This window comes from Scyliorhinus torazame, chromosome 21, assembly GCF_047496885.1.
Source record: "Scyliorhinus torazame isolate Kashiwa2021f chromosome 21, sScyTor2.1, whole genome shotgun sequence".
Classification (NCBI taxonomy): domain Eukaryota; kingdom Metazoa; phylum Chordata; class Chondrichthyes; order Carcharhiniformes; family Scyliorhinidae; genus Scyliorhinus; species Scyliorhinus torazame.
Window position 1 is genome coordinate 68,986,153 of NC_092727.1, and position 18,793 is coordinate 69,004,945.

General features: G+C 52.5%; 1 protein-coding gene across 1 annotated transcript in view; it reads left to right on the top strand.

Moving 5' to 3' along the window:
- Positions 1-18,793, top strand: part of LOC140398337 (1-phosphatidylinositol 4,5-bisphosphate phosphodiesterase delta-3-like) — a 175,436-nt gene that overhangs the window by 120,883 nt on the left and 35,760 nt on the right. Inside the window, exons 10-11 of the mRNA XM_072486918.1 lie at positions 14,904-15,048; positions 17,427-17,543. Coding sequence (XP_072343019.1) covers positions 14,904-15,048; positions 17,427-17,543 — 262 coding nt within the window. The remainder of the gene's footprint in view (positions 1-14,903; positions 15,049-17,426; positions 17,544-18,793) is intronic.

The following is an 18,793-nucleotide window of genomic DNA, read 5'->3' on the forward strand; positions in this document are numbered from 1 at the left end:
TGTCCCGGCTGGGTTTACGGTGTCAAGGCTGGCTTGACGGTGTCAAGGCTGGCGTTACGGTGTCAAGGCTGGCGTTACGGTGTCGAGGCTAGCGTTACGGTGTCCAGGCTGGCTTTACGGTGTCCAAGCTGGCTTTACGGTGTCCAGGCTGGCTTTACGGTGTCCAGGCTGGCTTTACGGTGTCCAGGCTGGCTTTACGATGTCAAGGCTGGCTTTACGGTGTCAAGGCTGGCATTACGGTGTTAAGGCTGGGTTTACGGTGTCAAGGCTGGCATGGTGGTTGTTTTGTTACCTGTGTGGTAGGTAACTCGTGCTACTCAATCCTCGATTGATGGTGAGGTCTTCTCAATCTCAATGAAGAAGATTCAAACTCTTCAAGTAACAACAAAGGTTTATTGAGTAACTATAGCAACAAGTGCATGAGTTCTTTACTTTAACTTTGACACTAGTGATAAGGTTAACAAGATCTAACTACAGTAACTATACGTAACTCCACTGGCCATCTGAACTATTCTGTTATTGTCCTGATCACAGTGCACCCGAGAGAGAGAGAGAGAGGGGCTGAGGGAGACACAATGTGGTTGCTTTTTATACCCCTGTTGGTCCGGCCCTCTAGTGGTCATGTGGTGCTGCTGATTACACATTAACCCCTTGTGTACATGCACATATAGAGATCACTACAACGGCGTCAAGGCTGGCTTTCCGGTGTCCAGGCTGGATTTACGGTGTCCAGGCTGGCTTTACGGTGTCCAGGCTGGCTTTACGGTGTCCAGGCTGGCTTTACCGTGTCAAGGCTGACTTTACATTGTCAAGGCTGGCTTTACCGTGTCCCGGCTGGCTTTACGGTGTACATGCTGGCTTTACGGTGTCGAGGCTGGCTTTACGGTGTCGAGGCTGGCTTTACGGTGTCGAGGCTGGCTTTACGGTGTCCAGGCTGGCTTTACGGTGTGCAGGCTGGCTTTACGGTGTACATGCTGGCTTTACGGTGTCCAGGCTGGCTTTACGGTGTCCAGGCTGGCTTTACGGTGTCCAGGCTGGCTTTACGGTGTCAAGGCTGGCTTTACAATGACAAGGCTGGCATTACGGTGTCAAGGCTGGGTTTACGGTGTCAAGGCTGGCTTGACGGTGTCCAGGCTGGCGTTACGGTGTCAAGGCTGGCATGATGGTTGTTTTGTTACCTGTGTGGTAAGTAACTCGTGCTACTCAATCCTTGGTTGATGGTGAGGTCTTCTCAATCTCAATGAAGAAGATTCAAACTCGTCCAGTAACAACAAAGGTTTATTGAGTAACTATAGCAACAAGTGCATGAGTTCTTTACTTTAACTTTGACACTAGTGATAAGGTTAACAAGATCTAACTACAGTAACTATACGTAACTCCACTGGCCATCTGAACTATTCTGTTATTGTCCTGATCACAGTGCACCCGAGAGAGAGAGAGAGAGGGGCTGAGGGAGACACAATGTGGTTGCTTTTTATACCCCTGTTGGTCCGGCCCTCTAGTGGCTTTACGGTGTCAAGGCTGGTTTTACTGTGTTGATGTACCATCAACGACCACGAGACGAAATGGTGGAACTATTGAGGCTATATTGCCTCCTGCAGCTGGAACCAGAATGGAAGCAGCGCAGGAGAGCATACACTTTTATACAGCGCCTGCTGGGAGGAGCCAGCAGGCTGGGGTTTACTTTATTAACTGTAGTACAGTGGCAGTACCGAAATACACGTAGTGTGAGACCAGTGGTGTTCACCACATTCACCCCCTGTTTAAAAAAAGTCCAGCGGGGATGAAAACAACGTTCCAGGTTGAGTCTGTCGGGGGCTCTGACCCTCCGCTGCGATCGCCTCAGTGCTGGTTGTGGTGTGGGGGCCGATGTGGTCACCTGCGACTCCGGGAGCGTGTTGTCCTCTCCTTCGTCACCCAACAGTGGATCCGGTGAGGGGACGGATGCTGCTGGGGTGGGGGCTGCGGTGATGGTCGCTGGGGGGAGGGTTAACAGCGCAGGGGCGGGGGAGGCAATCGGAGGGGGAGGGGATGGTACCAGGTCGAGGGTGGTGGTGGTTGTGGATGGGGAACCAGCGGGTGCCAGGTCCCGGAGGGAGACTGTGTCCTGTCGCCCGTCATGGTGTGCCATGTGGGTTTGCATGGAGGAGGAGGACTTTTTCGACCAAGGGGTCCGACTTATGGCTCCGCACATGCTTCCGGAGGAGGACGGGCGCAGGAACTGTCAGCCAGGTTGGGAGTGAGACCCCGGAGGTGGACGTCCTAGGGAAGGCAAACACACGTTCGTGAGGGGTCTCATTAGTTGCGGTGCAGCGGAGCGATCGGATGGAGCGGGGCGCGTCGGGGAGGACCTCCTGCCAGCAGGAGACCGGGAGATTCCTAGACCCAAGGGCCAGCAGGACGGCCTTCCAGACCGTCCCGTTCTCCCTCTCCACCTGCCCGTCTCCCCGGGGGTTGTAGCTGGTCGTCCTGCTCGAGGCGATGCCCTTGCTGAGCAGGAACTGACGCAGCTCATCACTCATGAAAGAGGATCCCCAGTCACTGTGGATGTAGGTGGGGAAACCGAACAAGGTGAAGATGCTGTGTAGGGCCTTGATGACTGTGGCAGACGTCATGTTGGGGCATGGGATGGCGAAAGGGAAATGGGAGTACTCATCAATGATATTGAGAAAGTACACGTTGCGGTCAGTGGAGGGGAGGGGCCCTTTGAAGTCCATGCTGAGGCGCTCAAAGGGGTGGGAGGCCTTCACCAGATGCGCTCTGTCCGGCCGGTAAAGTGCAGCTTCCACTCCGCGCAGACTTGGCAGTCCCTGGTCACGGTCCTGACCTCCTCGATGGAGTAGGGCAGGTTACGGGCCTTGATAAAATGGAAGAACCGGGTGACCCCCCGGTTGGCAGAGATCATTGTGGAGAGCCCGGAGTCGGTCCACTTGCGCGCTGGCACATGTACCGCGCGGGATAGGGCATCTGGGGGTTCATTGAGCTTCCTGGGGCGATACAAGATCTCGTAGTTATAGCTGGAGTGCTCGATCCTCCACCTCAAGATCTTGTCGTTCTTGATCTTGCCCCGCTGTGTATTGTTAAACATGAAGGCAACCAACCATTGGTCAGTGAGGAGAGTGAATCTCCTGCCGGCCAGGTAATGCCACCAATGTCGCACAGCTTCCACAATGGCTTGGGCCTCCTTTTTGACAGACGAGAGCCGAATTTCGGAGGCATGGAGGGTGCGGGAAAAGAAAGCCACGGGTCTGCCCGCCTGGTTGAGGGTGGCGGCCAGAGCTACGTCTGATGCATCGCTCTCCACCTGAAAGGGGAGGGTCTCGTCGACCGCGTGCATCGTGGCTTTGGCGATGTCCGCCTTGATGTGGTTGAAGGTCCGGCGGGCCTCAGCCGTCAGGGGAAAAACTGTGGACTTGATGAGTGGGCGGGCCTTGTCCGCATAATTAGGGACCCACTGGGCGTAATATGAGAAGAACCACAGGCATCGTTTCAGGGCCTTGGGGCAGTGGGGGAGGGGGAGTTCCAGGAGGGGGCGCATGCGGTCAGGGTCGGGCCCTAGGACTCCATTTTCCACAACGTGGCCAAGAATGGCTAAGCGAGTGGGTGCGGAAAATGCATTTCTCCTTATTATAGGTGAGGTTAAGGAGTTTGGCGGTATGGAGGAATTTCTGGAGATTCGCATCGTGGTCCTGCTGGTCATGGCCGCAGATGGTGACATTATCTATGTACGGGAATGTGGCCTGCAGCCCGTACTGGTCAACCATTCGGTCCATCTCTCGCTGGAAGACCGAGACCCCATTGGTGACACCGAAGGGAACTCGAAGGAAGTGATAGAGGCGGCCATCTGCTTCGAATGCAGTGTATTGGCGGTCCTCCGGGCGGATGGGTTGCTGGTGGTAGGCGAACTTCAAGTCAACTGTGGAGAAGACTCGATACTGCGCAATCTGATTGACCATGTCAGATATGCGTGGGAGGGGGTACGCATCGAGCTGAGTGTACCGGTTGATGGTCTGACTGTAGTCGATGGCCAACCGGTGCTTCTCCCCAGTCTTAACGACCACCACTTGAGCTCTCCAGGGGCTGTTACTTGCCTCAATGACCCCCCTCCCGCTGAAGCCGTTGGACTTCCGACCTGATAAAGGTCCTTTCCTGTGCACTGTACCGTCTGCTCCTCGTGGCAACGGGCTTACAGTCCGGGGTGAGGTTTGCGAAAAGAGAGGGCGGATCGACCTTAAAGGTCGTGAGGCCACAGACGGTGAGAGGGGGCAGGGGTCCGCCGAACTTCAGAATAAGGCTCTGGAGGTGGCACTGAAAATCGAGACCTAGTAGCAGGGCAGCGCAGAGATGGGGGAGGACATAGAGCCTGAAGTTGCTGTACTCTATGCCCTGGACGGAGAGGGTCGCGACGCAGTATCCCCGGATTTGTACGGAATGGGATCCGGAGGCCAGGGAGGTTTTCTGGGTGACAGGGAGGACCGGGAGGGAGCAATGCCTTAACGTAGCAGGGTGGATGAAACTCTGTGCTCCTGGAGTTGATGGGGAAGGTTGATCCGTACAGTCGTCGTAGCGGTCGCGAGGTTGCAGGTTCGAGACTGATCAAGGGTGATGGAAGCGAGCTGCGGAAGATGTTGGGAGTTGTTGGGCTGATCGGCGGTGGCGGAGGTATCGGCGGGCCGCGAACGGCCAGGCGAGCAGGGGTCCTACCGCGGTCCAAGATGGCGCCGAAGATGGCGGCGCCCACGGGGCACACATGGTGGGCAACATCCAAGATGGCAGCGCCCACGGGCCGCACGTGGCGGGCGGTGGCGAAGATGGCGGTGCCCATGAATCGCACGTGGGGGAGCAGCGATGTTGGGCCTGGAAACGGCAGCGACTGATCGGGCCTGGCAAACAGAGACGAAATGGCCCTTCTTGCCACACCCATTGCAGGGCAGCGTGATCTGGGCAGCGTGGTCTGGGGTGCTTGTTCTGGCCACAAAAATAGCATTTGGGGCCTCCGGAGTTAGCTGGCTGCCGCGCGTCGCAGGCTTGCGGCGTATGGTCGGAACATGGTGGGGCCCAGGATGCCCACGAGGGTGCCGCGCGGTCGGAGGTGTAGGACTCTAGATTGCCGGAGGCCACTTCTCGGGAGTTAGTGAACTATGCAGTCTCTGTAAGGTCGAGCGTACCCCCTTCCAATAAGCGCTGTCGACGTAATTGGGCTTAATGCCCGTGACATAGGCGTCTCTGATCAGCAGTTCGGTGTGTTGGACTGCCGACACTGCCTGGCAATTACAGTTCCTACCAAGTATCCGCAGAGCACGCAAGAAATCGTCCTGAGACTCCCCCGGGAGTTGCCGTCTCGTGGCCAGGAGGTGCCTGGCGAACACCTGATTAACAGTCTTTTTTTAAAAATATATTTTATTCAAATTTTTTTCGGCCAAACAAAACAGTACAAAAATTTTTCCCTTTTTACAACAATAAAACAATATAAATAATAGTGACCTTTTTTTAACAAATAAATAAATAATATATAAACTAAATGGCAACTGCCGTAACAAAATATTAACTCTCCCAAATAATAAAGTCAAACAAGCCAATATACATATCCAAGTAAAAATATCCATACAAAAACACCCCTGAGGACCCCCCCGAGCCCCCCCCACCCCCCCCCCCCCCCCCCGCCCGGGTTGCTGCTGCTACTTTCCCAGTTCCTTTATCGTTCTGCGAGATAGCCAATGAACGGTTGCCACCGCCTGGTGAACCCTTGAGCCGAACCTCTTAGTGCAAACTTTATCCGTTCCAGTTTTATAAACCCTGCCATGTCGTTTATCCAGGCCTCCACGCCCGGGGGTTGAGCTTTCTTCCACATTAACAATATCCTTCGCCGGGCTACTAGGGACGCAAAGGCCAAAACATCAGCCTCTCTCACCTCCTGCACTCCCGGCTCTTCTGCAACCCCGAATATAGCCAACCCCCAGCTTGGCTCGACCCGGACCCCCACCACCTTCGAAAGCACATTTGCCACCCCCACCCAGAACCCATGCAGTGCCGAGCATGACCAAAACATGTGGGTGTGATTCGCTGGGCTTCTCGCGCATCTCCCGCACCTATCCTCTACCCTGAAAAATTTACTGAGCCTTGCTCCGGTCATGTGCGCCCTGTGCAAGACCTTGAATTGTATCCGGGTAAGCCTGGCACACGAGGACAAAGAGTTTACCCTACGTAGGGCATCTGCCCACAGCCCCTCTTCGATCTCTTCCCCCAGCTCTTCTTCCCATTTTCCCTTCAGCTCATCCACCATGATCTCCCCCTCGTCTCTCATTTCCCTGTATATATCTGACACCCTACCATCCCCCACCCATGCCTCCAAAATCACTCTATCCTGAATCTCCTGCGTTGGGTGCTGCGGAAATTCCCTCACCTGTTGCCTCACCAAAGCCCTCAATTGCATATACCGAAATGCATTCCCCTGGGGCAACCCGTATTTTTCCGTCAGCGCTCCCAGACTCGCAAACGTCCCGTCTAGGAACAGATCCCTCAGTTGCACAATCCCTGCTCTCTGCCATGTTCTAAATCCCTCATCTATTCTCCCCGGGACAAACCTATGATTATTCCTTATCAGGGACCGCACCGAGACACCCGTCATTCCCTTATGCCATCTCCACTGCCCCCAAATTTTCAGCGTTGCTACCACCACTGGACTTGTGGTGTATTTCTTCGGGGAGAACGGCATCGGCGCCGGCGCCAGTGCTTGTAGACTGGTTCCTTTACAGGACGCCATTTCCAGTCTCTTCCACGCCGCTCCCTCCCCTTCTACCATCCATTTACACACCATTGAGATATTGGCGGCCCAATAATAATCACTTAAGCTTGGCAGTGCCAGTCCCCCCCTATCCCTGCTACCCTGCAAAAAACCCCTCCTCACTCTCGGGGTCTTCCCAGCCCACACAAAGCTCATAACACTCTTCTCAATTTTTTTGAAAAAAGCCCTCGTAACCATCACCGGGAGGCACTGGAACACAAAAAGAAATCTCGGGAGGACTACCATTTTGACCGCCTGCACCCTACCCACCAGTGACAGGGACACCATGTCCCATCTCTTAAAATCCTTCTCCATCTGTTCCACCAATCGTGTTAAATTAAGCCTATGTAGGGTTCCCCAGCTCCTGGCTATCTGGATCCCTAAGTACCGGAAATCTCTTATTACCCTCCTCAGCGGTAAATCATCTATTCCCCTGCTCTGCTCCCCCGGATGCACCACGAACAACTCACTCTTCCCCATATTCAATTTGTACCCCGAAAATTCCCCAAACTCCCTGAGTGTCCGCATTATCTCAGGCATCCCCTCCACTGGGTCCGCAACATACAGCAATAGATCATCTGCATACAATGATACCCGGTGTTCTTCTCCTCCCCTGAGTACTCCCCTCCACTTCCTAGAGCCCCTCAGTGCTATGGCCAGCGGCTCAATTGCCAATGCAAACAGTAACGGGGACAGGGGACACCCCTGTCTTGTCCCTCTATAAAGACGGAAGTAGTCGGACCTCTGCCTGTTCGTGATCACACTTGCCACCGGGGCCCTATATAGCAGCTGTACCCATCCAATAAACCCCTCTCCAAAACCAAATCTCCTCAACACTTCCCATAGGTAGTCCCACTCCACTCTGTCAAATGCTTTCTCAGCATCCATCGCCGCCACTATCTCCGCCTCCCCCTCCGGCGGGGGCATCATCATCACCCCTAGCAGCCTCCGTATATTCGTGTTCAGCTGTCTCCCCTTAACGAACCCAGTTTGATCCTCGTGGACCACCCCCGGGACACAATCCTCTATTCCTTGTCGCCATCACCTTGGCCAGGAGCTTAGCATCCACGTTCAGGAGAGAAATAGGCCTGTAAGACCCGCACTGCAGCGGGTCTTTTTCCTTCTTTAAGAGTAATGATATCGTCGCCTCCGACATAGTCGGGGGCAACTTCCCCCTTTCCCTGGCCTCATTAAAGGTTCTCGTCAAAAGCGGGGCCAGTAGGTCCATGTATTCCCTATAAAATTCCACCGGGAACCCATCCGGTCCCGGGGCCTTCCCCGCCTGCATGCTCCCAATCCCCTTTACCACCTCCTCCACCTCAATCCATGCTCCCAGTCCCGCCCTCTCCTGCTCCTCCACCTTCGGGAATTCCAGCCGATCTAGGAAATGCATCGTTCCCTCCTTCCCTTCCGGGGGCTGAGCCTTATACAGCCTCTCGTAGAATGCCTTAAACACCCCGTTCACCCTCTCCGCTCCCCGTTCCATCTCACCTTCCTCATCCCTCACCCCACCTATCTCCCTCGCCGCTCCCCTCTTCCTTAGTTGTTGGGCCAGTAACCGGCTCGCCTTCTCTCCATACTCATACTGTACTCCCTGTGCCCTCCTCCACTGTGCTTCTGCCTTGCCCGTGGTCAGCAGGTCAAATTCCACATGTAGCCTTTTTCTTTCCCTGTACAGTCCCTCCTCCGGAGCCTCTGCATATTGCCTGTCTACCCTCCGAAGTTCTCTCAACAGTCGCTCCCTTTCTTTACTCTCTTGCTTCCTTTTATGGGCCCTTATGGATATCAGTTCCCCTCTGACCACCGCCTTCAGCGCCTCCCAGACCACTCCCACCTGGACCTCTCCGTTATCATTAATCTCCAGGTACCTTTTGATACACCCCCTCACACTTAGACATACCCCCTCATCCGCCAACAACCCCATATCCAATCTCCAGAGTGGGTGCTGCTCCTTTTCCTCTCCTATCTCCAGATCTACCCAATGTGGAGCGTGGTCTGAAATGGCTATGGCCATGCACTCCGTCCCTGTCACCTTCGGAATCAGTGCCCTTCCCAGGACAAACAAGTCTATCCGTGAATACACCTTGTGAACATGGGAGAAAAATGAAAACTCCTTACTCCTAGGCCTAATAAATCTCCAGGGGTCTACTCCTCCCATCTGCTCCATGAAGTCCTTAAGCACCTTGGCCGCTGCCGGCCTCCTCCCGGTCTTAGACCTAGACCAGTCCAGCCCTGGATCAAGCACCGCATTGAAGTCTCCCCCCATTACCAGCTTTCCCGCCTCCAGGTCCGGGATACGCCCCAGCATACGCTTCATGAAGTTTGCATCATCCCAGTTCTGGGCGTATACGTTCACCAGAACGCCTTCTGTGTGCAATCTGCCACTCACCATCACGTATCTACCCCCACTGTCCGCCACTATGGTCTTTGCCTCAAACTGTACCCGTTTCCCCACTAAGATAGCCACCCCCCTATTCTTCGCACCTAAGCCCGAATGGAACACCTGCCCCACCCATCCTTTACGTAGTCTGACCTGATCTGCCAGTTTCAAGTGCGTCTCCTGCAACATAACCACATCTGCCTTTAAGTTCTTTAGGTGTGCGAGTAGCCGTGCCCTTTTAATCGGCCCATTCAGCCCTCTCACGTTCCACGTGATCAGCCGGGTTGGGGGGCTCTTTACCCCCCACCCCCCCATGTCGACTAGCCATCCCCTTTTCTAACCCAGCTCCTCACCCGGTTCCCACGTACCCGTATAGCCCACCGACGGTGCTCTCCCGTCCCGACCACCCCGCCCCATAACAGCTTCCCCTTCCCCTTAGCAGCAGCAACCCAGTTAACTCCCCCCCCCCCCCGCCCCCCCCCCCCCACCTCCGTTAGATCCCTTTCTAGCGTAGTTGCACCCCCCATGTTGCTCCCAGAAGTCAGCAAACTCTGGCTGACCTCGGCTTCCCCCGTTTGTCCTCTGCCCCTCATTGTGCGAGGCCCCCTCCTTCCTGCGTCCCCGTTCCCGCCACAATTACCATAGCGCGGGAGCAAAGCCCGCGTTTCCCACTCGGCCCCGCCCCTGATGGCGCAGTTCCCCTCTCCTTCCCCTTTCCTTCCCACCGGCGCCCACAGTTCCCCATACTCCCCCCCCCCCCCCCCCCCCCCCCACGAGGGGAAAAGAGAACAGTTACAAAAAAAAATTCCCCCCCCCTTCCCCTTCCTCGTCCCACATAATCACCCCACCACTTTATTACAGAAGTTTTTTCTCTCGCCAGACTATTCCAGCTTCTCGTCCACAATGAATGCCACGCCTCTTCTGCCGTCTCAAAGTAGTGATGCTTCCCTTGGTGTGTGACCCACAATCTCGCCGGCTGCAACATTCCAAATTTAACCTTTAAGTGGAGCACCGCCTTGGCCCGGTTGAAACTTGCCCTCCTTCTCGCCACCTCCGCACTCCAATCCTGGTACACGCGGATCACCGCGTTCTCCCACCTGCAGCTCCGAGTTTTCTTCGCCCATCTTAGAACCATCTCTCTGTCATTGTAGCGGTGAAACCTCACCACTAAAGCTCGGGGTATTTCTCCAGCCTTTGGTCTTCGCGCCAGAACACGGTAAGCTCCCTCCACCTCCAAAGGGCCCGTCGGAGCCTCCGATCCCATTAGCGAGTGAAGCATCGTGCTCACATATGCCCCGACGTCCCTCGGGAAGACCCAAGACTCTTAAATTCTTCCTCCTCGAGTTATTCTCCAGGGCTTCCAACCTCTCCACACACCTTTTGTGCTGTGCCTCGTGCGTCTCTGTCTTTACCACCAGGCCCTGTATTTCATCCTCATTCTCCGCAGCCTTTGCCTTCACGGCCCGAAGCTCCAACTCCTGGGTCCTCTGCGCCTCCTTTAGCCCTTCAATTGCCTGTAGCATCGGGGCCAACACCTCCTTCTTCAGCCCACACAGCGCTGCAGGAACTCTTGTTGCTCCGGGCCCCATACCGGACAGCCACCTTCCGACGCCATCTTGCTTCGAGCTTCCCTTCCTTGCCGCTGCTCCAGTGGATCCACTGCAATCCGGCTGCTATCCTCTCCTTTATCCATATTTATCCGGGGGGATTCCCTCCTATTTCACCGCACAATGATTTTGGCCGTTAAAAATTGCCGTTGGGGCTCTTAATAAGAGCCCAAAAGTCCGTTTCAACGGGAGGTGCCGAAACGTGCAACTTAGCTGGTCATCGCCGCACCCGGAAGTCGCCCTGATTCACAGTCTTGATGTACGTCCTTTTAGTAGCGCCATCGCTTCCGTGTAGGTGGGCGCATCCCGAATGAGGGGGAAAACTTGTGGGCTCACCCGTGAGTAGAGGACCTGGAGCTTCTGCGGCTCTGAGAGGGCTTCTGTGGATGCTCCGAGATATCCTTCAAAGCAGTCTAGCCAGTGCTCGAACGTGGCTATGGCGTTGGCTGCGAGAGGGTTGAGCTCCAGGCGATCAGGCTTTATTAAGACGTTCATCTCTCAAATTCTAGTGCAATAAATTGATGTACCATCAATGACCACAACCACAAGACAAAATGGTGAAACTATTGAGGCTTTATTGCACAAGATGTTAAGCCTCCTGCAGCTGGAACCAGAATGGAAGCAGCACAGGAGAGCATACACTTTTATACATCACCTGCTGGGAGGAGTCAGCAGGCTGGGATTTACTGTGTTACCTGTAGTACAGTGGCAGTACCGTAATATACGTAGTGTGTGACCAGTGGTGTTTACCACAGGTGTCAAGGCTGGCTTTACAGTGTCAAGGCTGGCAGGCCATGTTAGATCTCAAACTGAGATCTCACTGACGCAAATCCCGCTTTGACCCTCACAAGAAATTTAACTGCCATTGCAGGATTTATGTTTGTGGCTAGACAAAGTAATCATTTGGCTTCTCTGCTATTTCTCTACTCCCCATTATAAATTCACCTGACTCTTTTAATGGACCTACATTTGTCTTCGCCAAAGGTTTCCTTTTTACATACCTGTAGAAGCTCTTACAGTCCATTTTTGTGTTTTTTTGCCAGATTGCATTCATATTCTATTCTCCCTTTCTTTATAGTTTCTTTGCCTTCCTTTGCTGTATTCTTTTAAAAAAAAACAATCCTCAGGTACACTATTATTTCTGGCTACTTTATAAGCCTTTTCTTTCAGTCTTATACAATCCTTAACTTCCTTTGTCAGGCACGGTTGACTGTTTTGGGTTTTTGCACCCTGAAGGAACGTATAGGTGCTGGACGCTATGTAGTAGTTCTTTGAAGACTATCCATTATCGATGCACAGTCAAACCTTTTAATGTATTTCCCCAATCTACCTCAGCTAATTATTCCCACATGTCTTCATAATTTCCTTTTTTCAATTTCAACACCCTGGCTCCAGATTGAACTTCTTCACTTTCAATATATGTAAATTCTATCATATTGTGGTCATTCATCCCTAAAGGTTATTTTATAACAAGGTTATTCATTATATTTATACATTACGTAATACTAGAGAGCCTGTACTTTCATTGGTTCCTCAACATACTGCTCTGGAAACTCATCCAGAACACATTCCAGAAGCTTGCACATAAATCATTCAGCATTAGGTTACAAAGTAATTCTATCAGAGAACCAGTCCAAATTGATCAGCTGCCCTATTGCAGTGTCTATGCTCCACATGAGCTCCTCTCACATCTCTTCATCTCATCCCATCAACATGATCTTAGAATCATGGAATTTTGCAGCACAGAACGAGGCCATTCGGCCCATCATATCTGCACCAGCTCCCGAAAGAGCTATCTAGCTAGTCCCATTCCCCGGCCCTATCTCCAAAACTCTCTAAATGCATCACTTTCAAATATATATCCAGCTCTCTTTTGAAACCTCCTATGGAATCCACCTCCACCACTCTCTCAGACAGCGCATTCCAAATCCAACAACTCTCTGAGTAAAGATGTTTCTCCTCATCTCACTCTGAGCTCTCTTGCTGACCATCTTGAAATTGTGACCCCTGGTCAGTGACATACCACCTAGTGGAAACAGAATATCCTTCTTTACCCTGTCAAAATTATTCATAATTTTGAACACCTCAACAAGGTCGCCTCTTAATCCTCTCTGCTCTAAGGAGAACATGCCCAATTTCTCCAATCTTGTATCTAAAATTCCTCATTCCTGATGTGATTCTAGTAAATCTCCTCTGCACTCTCCCCAGGGCTTTAACATCCTTCCTTAAATAAGGTGCCCAGAACTGAACACAATACTCCAAATGAGATCTGCCCAATGATTTGTAGAGGTGTAGTATCACTTCCTTGCTTTTATACTCTATGCCTCTATTTATAAACCCAGTGATGCTATAAGCCTTCTTAACAACTGTTTCATCTTGCCTGGTCACATTCAGAGAATTATGCACTTGAACCCCGAATTCTCTCTTTTCCTGTACTCCCCTCAAAGTTGTACTACTCACCCTGTCTTGTCTCCCCATATTTTTTCTCCCAAAAAGCATTACCCCACATTTTGCTGCATTGAAATTCATCTGCCAGGTGTCTGCTCATTTGGCCAACTTGTCAATGTCCCCCTGAAATCATGATGTGGAGATGCTGGCATTGGACTGAGGTGAGCACAGTAAGAAGTCTGACAACACCAGGTTAACGCCCAACAGGTTTGTTTTGAATCACTAGTTTTCGGAGCACTGCTCCTTCCTCAGGTGAATGAAGAGGTAAGTTTGCTAAACATGGGCGGGATTCTCTCAGCCCGGGGCCGGGCCGGAGAATCCCCATGCCGTGCGCCCGGACGCCGGCATGCGATTCCCAAATCGGCAACATTGGCGCCAGCGTGGTTAATGCTGCGCCAGTCGGGGGCCGCTCTACGCAGCTGGCCCGCCAATTTTCAGCCCAGGGTGGGCCGAGCGGCCGTCATAAAAACGGCGAGTCCCGCTGGCGCCATTCACACCTGCTCTCAGCCAGCGGGAACCCGGCATGGAAGGGTCGGGGGAGCGGTCTGTGGGGGGGAGGAGGGGTCCGACCCCCGGGGGGCCCTCCTATGTGGCCTGGCCCGCGATCGGGGCCCACCGATCATCAGGCCGGCCTCTCTGGCTGGGGGCCTCCTTCCTTCCACACCGGCCCCTGTAGTCCTGCGCCATGTTGCGTTGGGACCGGCGCGTTGAAGGAAGTCACTGCGCATGAGCGCGTTGGCGCCGGTGCCACTGCGCATGCGCGGATCCCACGGCGCCCATTTGACGCCGCGATCAACAGCTGGATCTCCGTGAACCACTCCAATACCCTGTAGGGGCCAGAATTGCTGATCCTGAGACCGCGTTGACGCCGTCGAGAAACGCGACGGCGTTTCCAACGGCGTCAACACTTAGCCTCAGGATCACAGAATCCCATCCCATATGTATAAAGACAAAGTCAAAGATGCAAGACCATACATTGAATGCAAGTCTTTGCAGGTAATTAAGTCTACAGGATAGGGTGGACAGTGAGAGACTTTTTCCTCGGATGGTGATGTCTCGCACGAGGGGACATAGCTTTAAATTGAGGGGAGATAGATATAGGACAGATGTCAGAGGTTCTTTACTCAGAGAGTAGTAAGGGCATGGAATGCCCTGCCTGCAACAGTAGTGGACTCGCCAACACTAAGGGCATTCAAATGGTCATTGGATAGATATATGGACGATATGGGAATAGTGTAGATGGGCTTTAGAGTGGTTTCACAGGTCGGCGCAATATCGAGGGCCGAAGGGCCTGTACTGCGCTGTAATTTTCTATGTACAGGTCCAGGTGGAGCAACTGGAGAGAGTCTCTGAAGTCATTCAGCGTCACCCTCACATTACTCTATTCTCCCCAGCTTAGTATCATCCGTAAATTTAGAGATTTTATCCTCGACACCCATCTTTAAATCAATTATATAAATCAGAAAAAGCAATGTTCTAATCCTTTCTCCCTCATCAGTTTATCCAGCTTCTCCCTAGTTGCGTTTATACCATTCACCTCAACCACTCCCTGTGGTCACAAGTTCCACATTTTCACAAGTTTCTTCTGAATTCCCTATTGTGCTTATCGCTGACTGTCTTATATTGATGCCCCTCAATTTTTGAGCGTGGTTTATATTCCAGTGGAATTTCCTTGGTATTGCAGAGGCTGATGAGTGAGTTGTCGGACATGGTGATCTACTGCCAGAGCACCCACTTCCACAGCTTTGACCAAACCTGGAGCAGGCAAGCTGCCCACGAGACATCCTCATTTGCTGAAACCAAGGCCAAGAAACTGATTGCAGAGAATGGTGAGCACTACTCTTTAACTAAAAGACTGTGATCCCCAAGGATGTCTGGCTTGAACTCGGGAGTCCTTTAAAAATGGCAGGCAGGTCCTGGTTCTTGGATTCCTGATCCCAGTCCCGGTTTCCTGACTTTCAAGAGTAGTTTTAAAGGGTGCGGGCTGTTTCCTGTCAAAAGTACACATCTTGGGCGTCATTCTCCGACCCCCCGCCGGGTCATTCTCCGACCCCGTTGGCCGCCGTGAATCCCGCCCCCGCCGAAGTCTCCGGTACCGGAGATTGGGCGGGGGCGGGAATCGGGCCGCGCCGGTTGGCGGGCCCCCCCCGCTCAATTCTCCGGCCCGGATGGGTCGAAGTCCCGCCCAGAAATTGCCTGTCCCGCCAGCGTAAATCAAAGCTGGTACTTACCGGCGGGACCAGGCGGCGTGGGCGGGCTCCGGGGTCCTGGGGGGGGCGCGGGGTGATCTGACCCCGGGGGGTGCCCCCACGGTGACCTGGCCCGCGATCGGGGCCCACCGATCCGCGGGCGAGCCTGTGCCGTGGGGGCACTCTTTCCCTTCTGCCTCCACAACGGTCTCCACCATGGCGGAGGAGGAAGTGACTCTCCCCACTGCGCATGCGCGGGAAACTGTCGGCGGCCGCTGACGCTCCCGCGCATGCGCCGCATTTCCGCGCCAGCTGGCGGGGCAACAAACGCCATTTCCGCCAGCTGGCGGGGCGGAAATCCCTCCGCCGTTGGCCTAGCCCCTCAATGTTGGGACTCGGCCCCCAAAGATGTGGAGCATTCCGCACCTTTGGGCCGGCGCGATGCCCGTCTGATTGGCGCCGTTTTTGGGGCCAGTCGGCGGACATCGCGCCATTGGGGGAGAATTTTGCCCAGAATCTCTACAGTGCAGAAGGAGGCCATTTAGCCCATTGAGTTACCACCGGCCCTTTGTCCACTCGTCCTACCACATAACCCCATAATCTAACCTGCACATCCCTGGACACTAAGGGGCAATTTAGCATGGCCAATCCTCCTAACCCACACATCTTTGGGAGGAAACCGGAGCAGCCGGAAGAAACCCACGCAGCACGGGGAGAATGTGCAAACTCCACACAGACAGTCACCCAAGGCTGGAATTGAACCCGGGTCCCTGGTGCTGCGAGGCAGCAGTGCTAACCACTGTGCCAATGTTCCGCCCCCATGCAGCATTCCCAACCTGGATGTCTGCATTGCAGGGGTAGGCATGTCCTACTCCACAATTTTTATATAGCTGGGCCAGGTTCATGGCTCTTCAGAGGAGTCATAAACCCTGGTCTGCATGAGGTGAACTGCAAAGATGCTCCTCATGCCAGGGTAAGGACCCTCACTCACCCACTCCCATGTTTCCCAACATCCCCTATGCCAAGCTATGGTACTGCCATGCCCATTGACTCACTATACACTGTATAGAACCAACGAGCCCTCTAGTAACAGTCCTCCTCTTCCTTAGGGTACCACGTCCTATGGGGCCATTGCCGACCATGAACTTCCATTCGATTGGTAAAATGGCTATGTTTGGCAATGTACTGCTGTAGTTTGATAGTGACAGTAGGATGGGTTGAATAAAACATTTTTAAGTCATTAATTTGTAATTTTCCATTATGTTTATAAAATATCATTTTATTACAAGCATTAGAAATGTCAATCATCCCGACCCTTCAAAGTATCACTAACAGAAACCAAAACCCTTGAAAGCACTCAACCTTGTGCAAATAAACATTGAGAAATTGACTGCAGAGATCCGCGAGCCTGATATTTTCTCTGGGGGCAACTATTACAACAAGACTGTGGATATCTGGGCTCTCAGTCGAAGCTCATTCTTTAGGCTGTGGAAAGAAAAGATAAATTTTCACTGACTTTTGGTACATTTTACGAGGTTGCATTCATGAGGGAAAGTCAATGAGGAAATTGTAAGAGACACAGAGGCCAGTCAGAGAGTTCATGCTTTTTGAAATCACAGAGTCATGTGGGAGTGGGGAGTAGGGGGCGGTGGTGATCGTATTCATCTGCCCTGATCTGCACAGTGGCTGTGGGTTGCATTGTAACTGAGTCAGGATGACTCGAGAGCCCTTGGAAAATGGAGGGTGGGCAATGAGTTGAGCATGCTGACCTCTGCACCTCAATTCCAGATGTGCAAACATCTAAAACATGAGTATTATGTCAAAAAATGTGTTTCGATAACTGTAGAGATATGGCGTGAGTCAGGGGTTACACTTTCCCAGAATGCATTGTATGCGATGAAACAGTTCCAGCTTACAACAGCTAAAGCCATTCTTTGCTTATGATGATTTCAAACATTAAATTTACCTTGTCCATTTATGCTTGTCTGAGGATTGTTTTCCTTTTGTTTTCGTTTTAGGGCCAACCTTCATCATTCACAACACTCTGCAGCTGTCCAAGGTCTACCCATTAGGTTCCAGGATTGATTCTTCCAACTTCAACCCGCAGGAGATGTGGAATGGGGGTTGCCAACTGGGTCAGACTCCCTCATACCTGCCCGTGTCATTCATGTGTTTCACAGGGTGGAAGTTTCCCCCAAAATGTCAAAATGTTAGGTTAAGTCAGAAAACTGATGTGTTTCTCCCCAGAGAAACAGGCAGGTTTCCCGACAAGACTCCCCACACTTTGCCATTTCTTTGAAGCGGGGCGTATTTTGCATCATCATTGTGCGGGGCGAACAAACATGGCGGCAAGCCCGGCTTCACAGCGATGGCGTCCCGAAGTCAAAGTAAATTAGAGATGCTCCCACCCCTCACAGACATCCAGATTCACCCCCCCCCACACACCCCCACACCCCACCCCCTCCACTGAGGACTTGCTCCCCCCTCACCAACTGAGTATAGATCGGCGGCATCAGGGCCCACCTAATGGGTCGCCCTAATAATGCCTGCCCCTTCAGGCCCTGCCCTCTTCAGGCCCTGCCCCTAGAAGTGCCAATCTGGCAGTGCCACCCAAAGCACTGTCCTGCCATGTACCCAACCAAGAAAATTCTCCTGAAGGAAGCAGAAATTTATTCTCCCCTTTCTGTCCTTTACGCTATTACTACTCCCAGTCCATATTAGGATATTTAAAGTTCTCCATTAAAACAATTTTAAAATCTTACTGATCTGTAATTTATCTGAAAATGTATTTATCTATATTTTTCCCCCTGGATGGTGGGAATATACCCAATAATACTGTGGTCCCTCTATTGTTTCCTAACACAAACCAGATACTGTTATTGATCTGTCCATAACATCCTCCCTCTCCAGCACTGTAAACGTCTCCTTGATCAATACTCCCCCCCCCCCCCCCCCCCCCCCCCCCCCGCTTGCTCTCCTTCCGTACCTTTCCTGAAGACCTTTCCTCCAGGGACATTTAATACCCACTCCTGCCCTTTTCCAGGCCAGATCTCCGTCTCTAAGTTACTATTTGTGCCTGTAGCTCACCAACCTTATTTAGTTTGTTTCTTCTGGACAACTTAATTTAGACCTTATTACACTCCCTCTGACTCTGACCCCCACCTGATACCTGACTATTTCTTACTCGAATGTGATCTGCCGCTCCCAATCCTTTGTTTACCTTGTTCGACTTTGTAATGTTACAACCTTGTAGATCTCCTATTTTCTTTCTCTGTCAGTCTGGCCTCAATAAAAGTTGAGACGGATTCGCACGTAAACAGAAGTTATTTATTTAGCTTGCAAGCTTTATCATCTTACAGAATGTAACAGGACGTCCTGCCTCTTA